General features: G+C 38.8%; 1 protein-coding gene across 4 annotated transcripts in view; it reads left to right on the top strand.

Annotated features, from left to right (window-relative positions):
* vaspb (vasodilator stimulated phosphoprotein b) overlaps positions 1–15,244 on the top strand; it is a 30,299-nt gene extending 15,055 nt beyond the window's left edge. For 2 of the 4 annotated variants that reach the window (XM_081615114.1, XM_008425920.3), the window contains 13 exons: positions 2,202–2,373; positions 4,353–4,533; positions 6,442–6,508; positions 8,804–8,886; positions 9,257–9,531; positions 10,396–10,577; positions 10,741–10,792; positions 10,932–10,959; positions 11,075–11,114; positions 11,339–11,395; positions 12,323–12,392; positions 13,232–13,289; positions 14,052–15,244. In XM_081615114.1, coding sequence (XP_081471240.1) covers positions 2,202–2,373; positions 4,353–4,533; positions 6,442–6,508; positions 8,804–8,886; positions 9,257–9,531; positions 10,396–10,577; positions 10,741–10,792; positions 10,932–10,959; positions 11,075–11,114; positions 11,339–11,395; positions 12,323–12,392; positions 13,232–13,289; positions 14,052–14,086 — 1,300 coding nt within the window. In that variant the 3' untranslated portion in view covers positions 14,087–15,244. The remainder of the gene's footprint in view (positions 1–2,201; positions 2,374–4,352; positions 4,534–6,441; positions 6,509–8,803; positions 8,887–9,256; positions 9,532–10,395; positions 10,578–10,740; positions 10,793–10,931; positions 10,960–11,074; positions 11,115–11,338; positions 11,396–12,322; positions 12,393–13,231; positions 13,290–14,051) is intronic. The other 2 variants (XM_081615116.1, XM_081615117.1) reach the window with 2 other exon arrangements.
* The last annotated feature ends 400 nt before the right edge of the window (positions 15,245–15,644 follow it).

Below are 15,644 nucleotides of genomic sequence, written 5' to 3'. Positions count from 1 at the left end.
CAGTGAACATCTGACAAGATGGCAAATAAACCCATAGTTTCACAAGTGTTGTGTACTGATTTAAAAATATCAAATGTTGCAGCTTGCTAACATTTGTGTCACATCTTCATTTTGTGCATTCACTATTTGATAACAGCTGATGTTTTGTGTAAAGCCGTTTCCTTCTGTTTTACAGTAGTTAAGGTAAACATTGAAATGCATAAACGGGCCTTAGCTAACCTGAACAGGGAGGAAAAGGTTTCAGCTCTCTTCAGGCCTGTGGGCACGGTGTGAGGCGAGTGCCAAACATCACAATCACAGGAAGGGGCTTGGTGTTTACATAATGCTCATTTCTGATTTACAGCAAATCCAAAACTATCTCCCGTGTGCTAACCTTTTAAACTCATCTGATGTTGTTCAATGCAACAAATTGAAGTAAGCATCCAACCTTTTCCTGGCTTAAGATGCAACACTTATTCACACTGCATAAAACAGTTTTAGTTTTGCTGTTGGCAACGAAGCCAGATCGCCTTTAAAGGTTAATACTGACCAGATTTATGCGTTTTAACTTGTATGGAAATGTAGCACCACTGTATTTCTGCAGGCATCGATTGCCCAGACTGGAGCAGTCCTTATTAGGCAGTGCAGGCAGCAGGAAGTGGGTTGTGTCTTTGGTGCTTTGTCACAGGAAGTAGCAGATTGTATCAAGGGTGGGACAGATGGAGGGAGAGGGGGAAGAGATGGATTAGGAGACTGTAGGGAGAGCCTGGGAAGTAATCAAGGAGATGAGGGGGAGGAATGATAGAAAACTGGAATGAACAGTCAGCCACTGTTTGCTCCTCACTTCCCGTTCTCTTTCATGTTACAACTATTACTTAATCCTTATTTCGTTTCCGCTCATTTGAAAAATTACCTGGTTTGTGGCTGTTTTTAAATGGTAAAGACGACAAATAGCATGCGACAATGAATGTTGTGCGTTAGGGTTTCTTATTTGGCACAGAATATGTGCACAACTTTAGTTGGAATGAATGATTTGTAACTGGATCCTGCCTGCAGAAAGCCATGCACAAATATTTTTGCTGCCTCTCCCAGTGAGAAGCAACTGTGTTCTTACCATCTTCAGCGATGATGTAAAGCAGGTGGAAGATTCCAGGACCTTGTTTTGTTTGCCGGCACTCTGCGCAGCTTCCTGTCTTTGTCATTCCCCATTGTTGTCTCACCTACTCCTCTCGTTTAGGATCAAACCAAACGGTTTTTTCCTGCAAAAAATCAGCACTTGGCAGCAGTTTAGGTTTGTTTGTCTAGCATACCATCCTGTATATCAGTTATTCTTCACTATGTGGATTAGCTCATGATTATGCCATTTGGTTTTTGTTAGAACCTGAATTAACTGGCAGGAGAACTCTAATGGGACATGACAGGGCAGGTAAAAAATGAGACCAGACTGGTTTTGACGGGATCTGTTTTTGTTTAGAATCCCGTGTTTTTTCATTCGTTTGTCCATCCGGTGTTTCCAGTTTCCGTTCTCCCTCCCTTATATTTACTTTTTTTGTTTTTGTTTTAGCCGATTCCCAGAAGCACGACATTCAGCATGAAGAATTTTAAAGCAAAAGTTAAAAATGTTGATGAAGACTACAGCACTACAGATTTTGATAATAAAATGAACAAATAAAAATGGAACATAGATCATTTAAAGAAACAAGCACATACAAATGGGGATCAGGTGTGACAAGAGCGTGTGTTTGGTGCAGTGCTTTATTAGTTATAAGTAATAAAAATAACTGACACATCTTGAATGCTCACAACGCCACTTTTGTTTACATAATAAATGGTGCCTCTGAAATGTGTGTTCATCCTGTTTAGTGGCTAAACAGGATGAGGATAGCTGAATAACATCCTTCACTATATCCAAAGTAGATGTGTATTAATAGTTGAATGTAGTGCATTGGAAATGCAGATGATATACAAAGTTCTGATGATTCATCACCTCATAAAAAGACTCAACTCTAAAGTTCTGTATAAGTTTCTTTTACTTTTAGACTTGTCTTGTGTAGGTTGCAGGTAGAAATTAATTTTACCATGAAGCTTGAGTTAAGAACCTGCACCGTACACCTTAAATTAAGTATTTGTTTTCTTCTAAGAGTCTTGTTCTCTTGAGATTTGCACCATCAGTGCTGTACATTCATTCTGTGTGTTGTTCCATCTTTTCCTGTGTTCTGCAGTGAGTCGAGTATTTGCCAGGCTCGGGCCACTGTGATGATCTACGATGATGGCAGTAAAAAGTGGCTCCCGGCAGGTACCGGACCCCAAGCCTTCAGCAGAGTCCAGATCTTTCACAACCCTTCTAACAACGCCTTCCGGATAGTCGGACGCAAGATGCAGACGGATCAACAGGTACATGTTTTTGGCTTTAGAGCAGGACCATGACATCTTTGCTTGCAATAAAATGTTTTAAACGTTCTTCTTGCTTGCACTACAAAAGCTGAATATTTGGAAGCCAACATGGACTAAAAAGCTTTGCTCGCTTCCTCCACTGCCAAACTCCAACCACAGGCAAACTGCAATTCTAACACGGTGCAGAAAATTGACATCATCATTGTCAGTGCTCAATTTTTAGTGCTTTGGTGTGGTGTATTCACTGGTCAGAAAATGATTTTTTTTTTTCATTCTGAAAAGCTGAAATGACATTGAAGGAGAAAATTATCAGATTCCAGTCACCAGACAGTTTCTCAGTGCATCTCTACTACAACCACTTTGAATGTCAAAGCTTTTCAAAATAAACTTTCATAGATATATTGGCGGTATATTGGCGGATGGACGGTTCCCTAGTATCACATCCATAACTGGGATAGCCAATGGCACTAGTTTACCAAAATTGTTTTTGACAGGTATAAACTCATTTCATCCATCAGAGAGCCTGTGTATATGTAGTGTATACATTTTTCACCACTTTAAGACAAAATCTAAGGACTTTACTCTTCTGTAAATATGGAGATGAAATACAGTACATGTATGATGAGCTCAAATGTTTTATGTAAACATTGCGCACTGCTGCACTTACTAGAAAGAGAATTAACCAAAACATCACACAATCAAAAAGCATTTCAATAAGTTACAGGACGTTCTTATAGATAATATGAAGACCCTTAAACTAAGCCAAATGGAACAAAATGTTCATCAAAACAACCAACATCTCTTCTTTATCGAATATTTTTGTGTCTAAGATCAGAGTTTGGAGTCTCGAGCATCACGTTGTCCTTCAGACAAAGATGGTTCAATGCCATTATCTTGCTCATTGTGGCTCCCCTGCTGACAAAAGTGTTCCACGACTGAGAAGCTGGGTAAAATTGACTCTAGGTGGGTCTATTCTTGACTTGAACTTTTTTTTTTATTCCCCTGCTGCACCAAAGCCTCTCTCCTTCTTTAAACATTCAGCATGCTGAAGTGTTCCCTGGAGACAAGTCTTAAAGTGGAGGATGTTTCCTGTGAGATAGTTAGCCTGTTCTACCATTTCCTGTGACAATTTTTAAAAAGAGGCTTGATACCAGCAGGTCGCTATGGAGACGCTATACTGCTTCCTCTGGTGACAAATAAAAACAGCAAGACGTACGTTTTAAGGAACATTTTGCAGCTATTTATTTGCTTCCCTTATTTTTCTTTGCAGCCACATTTGTGGTTTGAGTCTGTCTCCCTAAAGTATTCCTTGCCTTCAAAACACATGGACGATGTCGAGGTCGCCCGGCTGACACGCTCTTTGCCACAGCCGCTTAGTGTTTATTTGCGTTCTGATAAGATTTAGAGTCGTTTCGAAAAATACTACTGTCTGCGGTGGAGGCTGACCTTGCTGCCCTTTGTCATTCAGTGCATGCTTCCTCCCATGATGTTCACTCTGACGGCGTCTCGACTCCTCCCTCGGCTCAATGGAATTCAACAGCTTTTAAACAAATACTGAAACGGCGTGTCAGCACATTCAAGCAGCACTCTGAGCACAGAGCTTTTTTTTTTTTCCACCCCAGACTAAACGGGCTTTGTGCCACCTGCTGAGTGGAATATAACCCAGAAGGATCCATAAAAAAAATAAAGCATGCCATTAGGTTAGGCGTTGGCAGGGATGTAGTTACATGAAGTTTTCTTGTAAAAGGCTGCAGCTCACAGATGCTACCGGTTTTTAATATATTTTGTACATGTGTTTGAAACACTGTTGAGATCTGGTTGTTTTTAAAGGAACTTACTGAGGCAATCACGGACGGGTAGAAAATGGGATGCTGATGGCTACAGGCACTCTAACTATTTTTTTTCCCACGGTCACAGCTGTTCCAGAATAGTCTGCTGGTGAATATTGACTAATCACCTCACCGTCTTATCATCCTCAGGTGGTTATAAACTGTCCCATTGTAAAAGGGCTCAAATATAACCAGGCCACACCCAATTTTCACCAGTGGCGAGATTCCAGACAAGTTTGGGGACTCAACTTTGGCAGCAAAGAAGATGCTGCTCTGTTTGCCAATGGCATGGCTCACGCTCTGGATGTCATCAACTCCATGGCAGATGCAGGTAAATCACTCCTCATTCAAACTGCTCAGACCAGACTCTAGTGTCCATTCCAGCTGATTCAGATAAGAGCAGACCCCACTATGCCTCACCATTCACACCGAGGCGATCAGATCTCAATAACCTTGTTTTACATGCAGATAAATGCATATTGTCACCAGTCGTCAGTCAGCTGAGCAACAAACAGGACATCAACATCTCTATTGATGTTTCTGCCACAAAAATTATTCACTCACTTGACCGAAGGTATTATTAAGATGTCAGCATGGCTGAGGTCCTGCTCAGCACACCTTTAGCAGCACACACAACACAGCATAGCTTAGTACACCTGTGAAACACTGCTGAACGGCTCGCATTCATCTGTGATGGACCCTGGAGATTTTACAGTAAAATCAGCTCCGAAAAACTGCCAGAACAAACATCACTCTGCAGATGTTTCATTAGAATTATGGATAACATTGTTTGTGCCATTTTCATTTGTTTAATCAGTTTAAAAGCAATGTCTATTATGTGTTAGGTATTCAACAAAAGCAGACTGACCATAAAATCGTAATTAAGAAAACAAAACGTGCTTTAACACCAGCAATCGGTGGAGAGCGGAAATAATTGTCAACTGATTTAGGAAGCGATTAATCATTAGCTGCAGTGTAAAGATTTGAAAAAGGGCCATTTGCTGAAAGAACCACAAACTCAGAGCAGTAATTCAGTCAAAAATGTACAAAATAAATATGCATTTTACATTTAAGATTAAAAAAAACAAAACAAACCTTTTTGTTAATATGTTCTACCCAGAACTAATCCTGTGGTACAGTTTTAGCTTCACCTGGTTCAAAGTCTGTTTAAAACAACTCCTATTAAGCACCTTTTTCTATCCAATTATTAATATGTTAATCCAAAAACTAATCAGCAGATTAGCCCTACAATGTATTGACGCCAAGTCTAGCAGAAAGGGCTGAACTTTTCATGTCTTGAGTATCTTTTATCTGCAGCTAAAAAGTATCTTTTTAGCTGCAGATTAATCCTTTGGTACAAATGATCAAGCGTACACTGCAGAAATGCTTGATCACATTTTAGGCATTAACATGTTTTTCTTATTTTAAAAAACTAATGTTTAATATTAGTAATATTTATTTGCATTTTAAATGTATTTCTAATATTGTTTAAGATTAGCATAAGTGGTTAAATGTAAAATCTGCAGTGTGCCTTTTTTTAAAAATCCAGAATAATCATTAGAATAACCAATTACAAAAATAATCATTAGTTTCAGTGATAAATCAGTTCATGCCTTTGACTTTTATTATTTTAGATTTTTATTTTGGCAGAGTATCAACATGTACTTCTTTACATGTTGCATGTAGAAGCTGCACTCCACCATTGGTGCTCTTATCAGAGTGACTGCTATATCCTGATTACTGCTTATAGCATTTGGTTTTGGTTTGCTGATAAATTTCTCACATGGTTAGGAATAGATTTCTGAGAAACTGCATGTGACTTAGAGCTAAACATAACCTTAATAGAAATAAGGCAGGTTTGTTTTTTAAGTGAATAAAAAAGGACAGAGTTGCTTTGGCCATGCACATCCTGTTGTGTTGCCAGTAATACACACTTGTTTTGTCTTACAGAGAGTTGTGCTCACCCTCACTCCACCTAACTATCTATACAGTTTATGCTGCCTCATTCAGCTCCTTTTTCACTAATAATGTTACTGTTTTTTACAAATGAGTTGTTATGCTTCGTCCTGTCAGGGTTGCTTACAGACTTTGCACTCTTCAGCAAAACTGTGTGCAGATGAAAAAAAGAACATGGGTGGTATGATTATTGAAGTGCAATTAAGCCAGTTTATGACACAGGTATCTATTTTTGAAGATACTTTAATGCGCACTAAGAATATCTCCCTTCATGTTTTTGCAGGTTATGCAACCCTCCCCCGCCCTGTGTCAAATGGACCTTCTCCTGAAGAGCTTGAACAGCAGCGGAGGTATCTCCAGACCTCCTCTGAACCAACCCTTTCTTTACTTTACATATCGCAAAATAACATTTTAGCTGTGCTAGCCTCTAAATGTTTGCTTGCTCTCACTGAGATAAAAAATGTGTCCCAACAATCTGAATAACCCTGACTGGTTTCTATGCTGACGATAAGAAGCAGGATTGTGTGGCGAATATAATTTTATCAGCTCGTTCCTCAGAAGGGTGTTGTCCCCCGTGGGGCCGTTTCAATCTGTTTCCAGACCAGAGTGAACCACTTTCTGGGTTTACAGTCAAGCTTGGCTTGGCTTTGCAGACGTCCAGTTGGCACAGTTTTGCGCACAGGCATATGTGGAGGATTTACCGGCATTAAGCAGACACTGCTAAACCCTCAATCAACCCTTGAGTCAGGTCAAAGGTCAGACCGATAGCAAGCCTCTCACATCTACCCCCCGGAGAAACCTGTTGAGGTGACTTCATGCATGCCTGTACAGAATAGGCTTTAACCTTCTAATCCCGTTTAGCCCGAAAGGTGCACAGTGACCACAGGGAGTGTCTGTTAAATTAGTAGCTGTTCCATTTGCTGCCGGCATGCTGTGGCTTAGTAAGCTCTTTAAAACCTCTGACCTCCAGCAGTAATGCAGGTGCTTGGAGGATTTTTAATAAATGCCCATCATTTTAAATACCATTCTCAGAATTTGTTTTGTTGGAAGGAAAAAAAAACATTTTAACATGAGCTTTAGAGCATTAAGTCACATCAGCCCTGACTGTCTGAGTGCATGTTTAGTTCTCTGCATTATGATTGTTTATAGACATTGTTTTTTTGCAACACATCTGTTCTGTGGCAGATGTGTTTGGGGGGCGGGGGGACGCTAATGTGAATCAGGCCACTTTGCCCAGCTGAGGACTTCTTTTTTTTTTTTTTTTTTAAAGCAGAAAGCTAATGAGAGGTTATGAACTTCACATTTATCTCTTTTGTAATATCCTGTAAAGCATCGACATACACAGACGCTTCCTTTCCTATGGTAAAACACGCTTTTGGCCAGAGGTGTTGTAAAACACTTGTGCAACAATCAAAAGCAAGATTAACATGTTGATCAAAAATGACTAAGCTAGTTTTTCAGCAGAACATGTTCATCAAGTCCTGAACCCAAAGTGTATTGCAAGGGGAAGTTTACCTGGTTATTATTATGTCAAACATCAGCTTAAAACTGGGAACATGTCTTTCAAATGCCCTAAATATCTTCTGAATTGACAACAATTTAAAGTATACATTTTTAGCCAAAAGAATGCAGCTGCCTGCACTTGAGATGAAATGATGTACTATCGGCATCCTGTTCGTATTTCATTTCATAATCCTGGAAGAGAAGTTGTCGTGTCAGAACTTCTCAAAAACGGTTACAAAGTTAAAGATAATGAATAGATTGCCCCTTACACCTTGTGACTGTGTTAAAAAATGAATGTTGCAGCTTGAAAAACTTAAAATCAAACTAAAATCAAATTTGGTTGTTTTTTTCAAGGAATTCATTTGCAACTTTGCAAAACAGCTCATTGAGATATACTTAGTGTTTGAATTCTTATCTAGCAAAGCCTCTCCTTTCTAAGTATATTAATCTGGAGCAATTTACAATATGCGTCTTACTTGAATACGCACTTTTGTTTTGTTTTTTTATCCTGTGTCAGAGAGCCATTACTGTGCTATCTTAATGACATATTGGCAGATACTTGACCCGTGTACTTTATTTTCTTGTTGTATTGGATTCTGCGATAGGTCTTCAAAAGGTCAGACATAATTGTATATCTGTAAAAATGAAAGTAACAGGATACATGGTTTTGAATTTTTATTTTTATCTGTAGAATATAAAAAGCAGAAGGTGTTCTGGCCAAATGAGACCAAAAATGTGTTTTCTGGTCTGTGATTAGTTGACTGTGTGTTGGAAACCTAACACTTCATATCACACTTGAATAGAGCTGCACAATATTTTAAACCACGACCATCATTGCAATATTAATAGGTTCAATACTGCAATAGCAAAGGTTTTCGCTATTTATATTTCAAATGTAATGCATGAAAATTCTGCATGGAAATATTAATTTGAACGGTTTAATTAATAACCTGAACTGTCCTTGTGGATGCCAGGTCAATATTAATGCGATCTGTAAACTTGTGTAAAATTTTCCATTTGATCTATTTTGATTCACAAAGCTCAGCACAGCTTTGTCATAATAGTAGGTTTTGGTAACTTTAAAAACAAGAAATTTTAGTTCTGAGGATGACATGCATTTTAACAAAGGTGTGTGTTGACAGGCTGGAGCAACAGAGGCTTGAACAGCAGGAACGAGAGCGACAGGAGAGAGAGCGGCAGGAAAGAGAACGACAAGCCGCTCCAGGTCAGGAAACACCTGGTGTGCTGCAGATGATCGCATTTAGCTGCAATACGCTCCAACCTCTGCAAGACTATTTCATAGTTCCCTCATTCTGAGCCAGGTTATGGAGAAAGTCGTTCCACTGCATGTTTCTTCTTTAGATCTGAGATTGTCTGATCTTTTTTCAGATTTTATTGCGTTTACTTATGTCAGAGAAGTAATCTATCTAAAGCTTGTGTCCATCATAACCTGCAGGTGGTGGGGGGAAAAAACTAAAAAATGTTTCCACTTATATGTCAGAAATATGACTTGCATTTTTTTTCAGTAGATTATTTTTCTTAAAAAAAAAAAAAAGTTAATGAACTGTCAGTGATGTCTCCGTCTTTCCTTCCAGTCCATGTCCCTCCTGCTCCACCAATGGCCCCTGGAGGTCCAGCTCCTCCTCCAGCTCCTCCACCGCCCCCCTGTCCTCCCCCGGCGGCGGGCATCCCTCCTCCTCCTGGACCGCCTCCAACAGGACCGCCACCAGCTCCACCACTGCCTGCTCCAGGTGGAGGCGGAGGCGGCAGTAGTGGTGGCGGAGATGACGGTGGTGGCGGTGGAGGATTAGGAGGAGCTGGAGGTTTGGCAGCTGCCCTTGCAGGAGCTAAACTCCGCAAAGTGTCCAAGGTTAGTATCAGATGTTGTAATTAGTGCTATTTTTATCGAGTGAATTAAGTTTCTGCACTAATGATGTGACATGTCTGCATTGAAACAACTATGTCCATATTACCCAGACCATGTTGCAGTATAAACCAAACGTTAATAAACCAAACGTTAACATTTATTGTATAAAAAGATACTTGCATTTTTTTAATCAGTGTCTGACATTAAGTCTGTGTAAACCTTTTCTGGCTTAAGTGATCTATATTTGAGACATTATTTAGATGTTTTTTTAATTGCCAGAATTGAGAGAGAAAATAATTCTTTTAGTTTTCCTCCTTGTTTAGAAATTTACCTCCTTCATGTTGGATGTGAACTCTGACTTGGAGCCACATTTTTGGGTTTCCTTCCACAAACTTCTCACAGTAGTTTGCTGGAATTGCGGTCCATTCCTCCTGGCAGAAATGGTGTAACGGAGTCAAGTTTTTAAGCCACTTTGTTTACAAACTTTTCAGCTCAGCCCACAAGTTTTCTTTGGAGCTGAGATTAGTCCTTTATGATGGTCACTCCAAAACAGTGAATTTAGAAACTTGAAAAGCCTTGACCTCATCGTCTGAATTTTCCTCAATTGTTAAAAAAAAAAAAAAAAAGGTTATCTTTGGGCTGAATTTGGAGAAAGCAAGTTAAAAAATCTGAAAAAATAAAAATCCTAATAATCTGGCATTTAGGAAGTAAAAATTATTTTGAAAATTCTAAATGAACCGAAACATTTAGTTTGATTTAGTGTCAAACACTGAGAAACAACAGTTATGTTTGTTTTTATACAGCGTATACAATGTTTGGTTTCAGTTGTATCAGAGCACTCACGTTTTTGCTGTTTGCTGCCCTCAGCAGGAGGATGGTGGTTCTGCAGCTCCACCAGCCAGAACAGAGTCGAACCGCGTCAGCAATTCCTCCATGGGAGGCGGAGGGGGAGGCGGCGGCGGCGGCGGTGGTGGTGGAGGAGGAGGGGGAGGAGGAGGAGGAGGAGGAGGGGGTCTGATGGGTGAAATGAGTGCCATTCTGGCACGCAGGTGGGTTTAGAGTCATGTATCAAATCGAATGTTCACAAAGGTTTTGACAATATAGTTCTTTGCTGCCCTCTGTTAATTTTAAAATCAGTCGACAATAACAGAATATTGACACGTCTCTGTAAACTGACTGCATTTAAAATAAAACAATTTAATTTTACTTCAGGAGAAAAGCTGCGGATACAGCAGAGAAGCCTCCCGTGAAGACGCAAGATAACGTAAGAGTCCGCCCATTACAGTATTTCTGATTAACTGACTACATCAATTAAAATTAGAGGAAGAAGTTTGATAGATTAAAGGTTGGAAATGGCTACGTGTGACTCAGTGTTTACAGAAGTTGCTGTCTTTTCTCCACAGGATGATTCAGAGCCTCAAGGTCAAAATGGTGAGAACTGAACCGTTTTATTCATAGCATGCCGCCCACATTCTGGCCAATATTAAGTAGCAGCTTTGCAAAGCTGAACTGAGAGGCTCGTGTTTCTGTCTGTTCTCCCTTTTAGATTCACTAAGAAGACCTTGGGAGAAATCGTCCATGATTAGGTAATCTCGGATGAACTCACTTCAGTCTAAGCATCATCCGTAAAATTTTAGCTCACGTGTGTCTCATATTTGAAGTCACCTCAAAACTAGTCCTCCATCAAAGTGTGTGTGTCTATTTATCGCTGGTTCTGCATCTACATCTCTCCTTAAGAGTGTTTTTGTGTCTAAAAGTCATTCATATTCATTCTAAGAGCAGAGTGTGTATGTGTGTGTTTCACTAACAGGAATAACTCCATCCCCAAGAGCATGGACACCACTTCCCCCGTGTCCCAAGCTCCAAGGTACACATGCTGTTCCCCTCCCTCCACTCCTCCGCTCCCCTCCTGCCTTCACTTTCTCTGCTGCTGCTGCTGCCTACACACCTGGGTAGCAAATAGTGCAGTTGATGGCTCCATCTATTGGATCAGAGCCCGGCATGCATGTGTACACCCAAGATATCTATTGACGGTCTACCTTATCCTTTTAGAGCTGCAAACCACATGAAATGGAACCCTGATTGACAACGATACTTAGTTTTGGTTTCATCGTAGGCATTTATTCCATTGTTTTCTGGTAAACTATGCCTCATCTAAACACAGCTTTGTTATACGTGGCACTTTTAAAAACTACCAATACCCCTCCTATTTTTTTGTGTTAAAACATGGAGTTCTAAGGTATTTTATGGAATGTTTATGTAATTATCCAACACAAAGTTGGGAAAGGAAAAGGTTGCATGGTTTTCAGCTAGATTTTTTTTTTTAAAGCAGAGTTGGGTTATAAAACAATATTTGAATCACCCACTATAAAAACTCCATAAGATTTACAGCTATAATGATTATAGAAAATTATTAAACTAATGAAATCTTCAAGGTGTGATTTTTGTATTAAGCCCACCAATCCATTACTTTGTGACAACATTTTGAAAACCACATTCTACTTCCCAGGTTTGCACTACTTTGTCTAATACATAAAATACTAATAAAATAAATTTTGGTTTGTGGTCGAAAACGTTACCAAGGCAATGTTCTGTCGATGAACTCCGACAAATACAAAATTGATGATTAACTACTTTCTTTAATAATATACTAACCCTCATTGCATCTCGTCACATTCCATTCACTGTCCTGTTATCCTCATTGTACTATATTTTGTTTTCTCCAACAATGAATAATTTCCTTGTGAAATGCGGTCACCGAACATAGTTTTTTCTTTTCCTTGTTGTCTTATAGGGCGAAGGGTGCAAGCAATAATAATGATGCAGGTGGGGCTGACGGCTCTGATTTAGACAACCTTAAACAGGTAAACGCTCATTTTATCAGTTTTCCACTACAAGACTATGATTACGTGCACTGAAGTGTGATTGGAGCTCCTGATAGATAAAACATCAGGTTTAGTGCTAAATTTGTTTTAATGCACTAATTGGTCAGCTGCAGTATATGAGAAGCATATTTAAAAAGAAAAGTCTCCTTTTAAAAAACTGCTAAAGGAGAATTTAAAAAGAGCTTTGGATCTGTTTTTGTGTTTTATCAGCAAGATTATCATATTTGAAAATGTAAAAGAAATGAATTCTGACATTGGCATGTTATTTTTTATTTTATGTCATAGTCTGACAAAGTAATAAACCACATCTGCTTTAGGAAGCCTCCAAAGATTCAATCATGTAGCTGTTTTTTTTTTTCTTCTTTTTTTCAAAGTGCAGATTAACCATTACAAACTTGTGTCCTTAAATCCACCTTAAAGCTGAAATGGATTCCAACTGGCTCATTTTTTTTGTAGGTTCAGATGCAAGCGTCCAACATTGGCTCTGAAGCATGTTTATCTTCTGAACATTTAATCTGTGTTGTCTGTCAGTAAAATACTAAAAATGTATTTCACCAACAGCAGAACTCTTACCAAGTACTTATCAGATCTGGACACGCACTGAATTTTTTAAATGACTTTATTCCATATTTCTCCATTTGTTAGCTCTGTCATTCTGCCATCTAATTGTGTCTGACAATCCGTCTGATTGTTCATCCGTCTTTACAGTCTGTGATTTTGCAAGTTCCTCATTTAAAGCTTGGCTGCTGTATAAATAGTTGCCATAAATTGACAGTGAACAATGACCGTGTCGCTATGATGTGTTTGTTGCCTTATAGGAGATCCTGGAGGAGGTGCGGAAAGAATTACAAAAAGTCAAGGAGGAAATTATTGGAGGTGAGGCTATATCAGCATGCAGATTAAATCATAGCCCCACAATATTTTTCACATTGTTGTTTCACTCAAACCTGAGTGCAATTTGTTTAATAGACCAACAAAAATTATTGCACAGTTGTAAAGCTGTGAAGAAAAAAAAATTGCAGCTCAGTTCAATTGAATGGAAAGTTTATAGACATGCATTTTTTTCAAAACCTGCCACAGATTCTTGCCTCTGGACTTTTACTGGGTCATTCTAACACAAGGATGTGCTTTGATCTAAACCATTACATTGTAGCTCTGCCTGGATGTTTGGGCTCTTTGTTCTGCTGGAAGAGGAACCTCTCCACACAGCCTTAAGTCTTGCAGCTTCCAGCAAGTTTCTTGCAACATTGTCCTGCGTTTAGCTCCGTCCGCCAGCTTTGACCAACTATGCTGTCCATGCTATTTCTGTCTAAGCACCAGTGTTTTGCATGTGTGCCAAACATTTCAGTTTTGATTATATTTGATCAAAGCACCTTCTCCTTAGTCTACTCCGTACAAGCTTTGGATATTGTTTCATAGCCAAATCCAGCTTTAAACTTCTCCAAAATATTCTCCCTGACGTGCTTTTTTTTTTAGTCTTCATGGTGCCATTTGTTCACTAATGATGTTCTCTGACAAACATTTAAGCCTTCATAGAAAAGACTAAATGACATGGAAATGTTTGAGTACTGCTCTTGTATGGTATTGTAAAATTCTTGTATTTATTTACCTGTTTGTTTCCCATTTCTTGTCTTACAGCCTTTATTCAGGAACTTCAAAAGAGAAGCACATAGTTCTGCTGAGTTGTCTGGTTGAAGCGAGGGTTGTGATACGGTGAGGAAGCTTCGCCACATCTTCCACCAACAACTCCTGCGCTGTAGCCCAGGGATTTCTCCTCATCTTTCTCCTTCACCTTTTCTCTTTTTCCTCTATCAATCTTAAACACAAGAGAGCATTCTTGGTTATTTGTAAAACAAAAACTTTTGTTTCATGTCAAAATATAACCCAGGGACTTCCTCATGTCACTATCCAGCACTTCGAATGATGCTACTTGTGTCCACTCCCTTGCTGTCAGATGCATTATTACTGATAGAGCACTCTTCAGTATTCAGGGAACGTTTTACTTAATTTTTTTTTTTTCCCTTCACTGTAATAATGGATCATTTTTACTAAAATGTTATGGTTACTTAGTAGTTTTAAGTTGGAATTGCTGAATTTCAAGGATGGATCTGGATATCAAACTCATTCATCTCCTTCAAGACTTTGACCTTCCAGGAAGGACGCAACTCAAAAGCCTTCACTGCTGCAACAAAGAGACACTTGAGGAAGAGGAGTCGAGCAAAAGGGAATCTATTGGACGAGCCGAGTGCTGTGAAAGAAGAGTGTGTTGTAGTTTTATCATTTGTGAGAACTTTTTCTCTTTGCATTGCACTTGTTCTGGAGGAGGTGTGTCTGCGCCACACTGCCTTGATAGACTATCCCCTCTCACTCAAAACGAGACATTATCTGTCGGCCAATGCAGTGGTGGTCCTACTGTCTGCTGTGCTTCCGCCAGTTATTTTGCTTTCATTACAAGATATGTTTTTTATTATTTTTGAAACGTGAGAAAATGGCCATAATGAGGTCAATTAATTTGGCCGTGACCAACTGCCTTGAGAATAAATCTATACATATATATATATATATATATATCTATATATAAGGAATTATATATATTTGTTTTGAGGGAAAATGTTAGCAAAAATTGAAATGGTGTTTCTATTTTAATTGGTGAGTGGGGATTTCTTTTTCCTTTTCTTTTCAATGATTGTTTTTTTCTTATGACATTTTTTGGGGGGGTTTCCTTTTTTTTCTAATAGTCTAGACTTTTTACACTGAAATATAAAGAAAACAGCTTAGACACTGGACTAGCAATGCCTTTATAGTCAAATACAGCTGCTTCTTAAAATTCATCACTTTGTGACGAGTCTTTTTTTTCTATGGAAAATTTTTAATCTAGGAATTAAGCATTTTTTCCATTGAACAGTACCACTAATATGTTGGTGTTATCCAGGTTGTGGTACATGAAAAGAATGCCTTGGCTTTGGTGTATTTGATTGGTATTAGAAAAATTATTTGACACATTTGAGACATAAATTTCACATGTAGTGTGTGCCACACATTCTAGCTTCCAACCAACAAAATAACATATTGACTGGGTGAGGTATACGAACATTACAAATAAGCAAATTAAGGAAGGACATAAGTATGCTATTTTCATATATTTGTGTTTAAAATATGAAACTAAATTAATTTCTTGAGAGGAACATTGTACTTTGTCTTGTGATCCCAACTTTGTAAGTCAGATTTTTA

Source organism: Poecilia reticulata, chromosome 13, assembly GCF_904066995.2.
Source record: "Poecilia reticulata chromosome 13, P_reticulata-male-v2, whole genome shotgun sequence".
NCBI lineage: Eukaryota > Metazoa > Chordata > Actinopteri > Cyprinodontiformes > Poeciliidae > Poecilia > Poecilia reticulata.
Note: the sequence above shows the minus strand (reverse complement) of the source record. Positions and strands in the feature narration are given on the sequence as shown.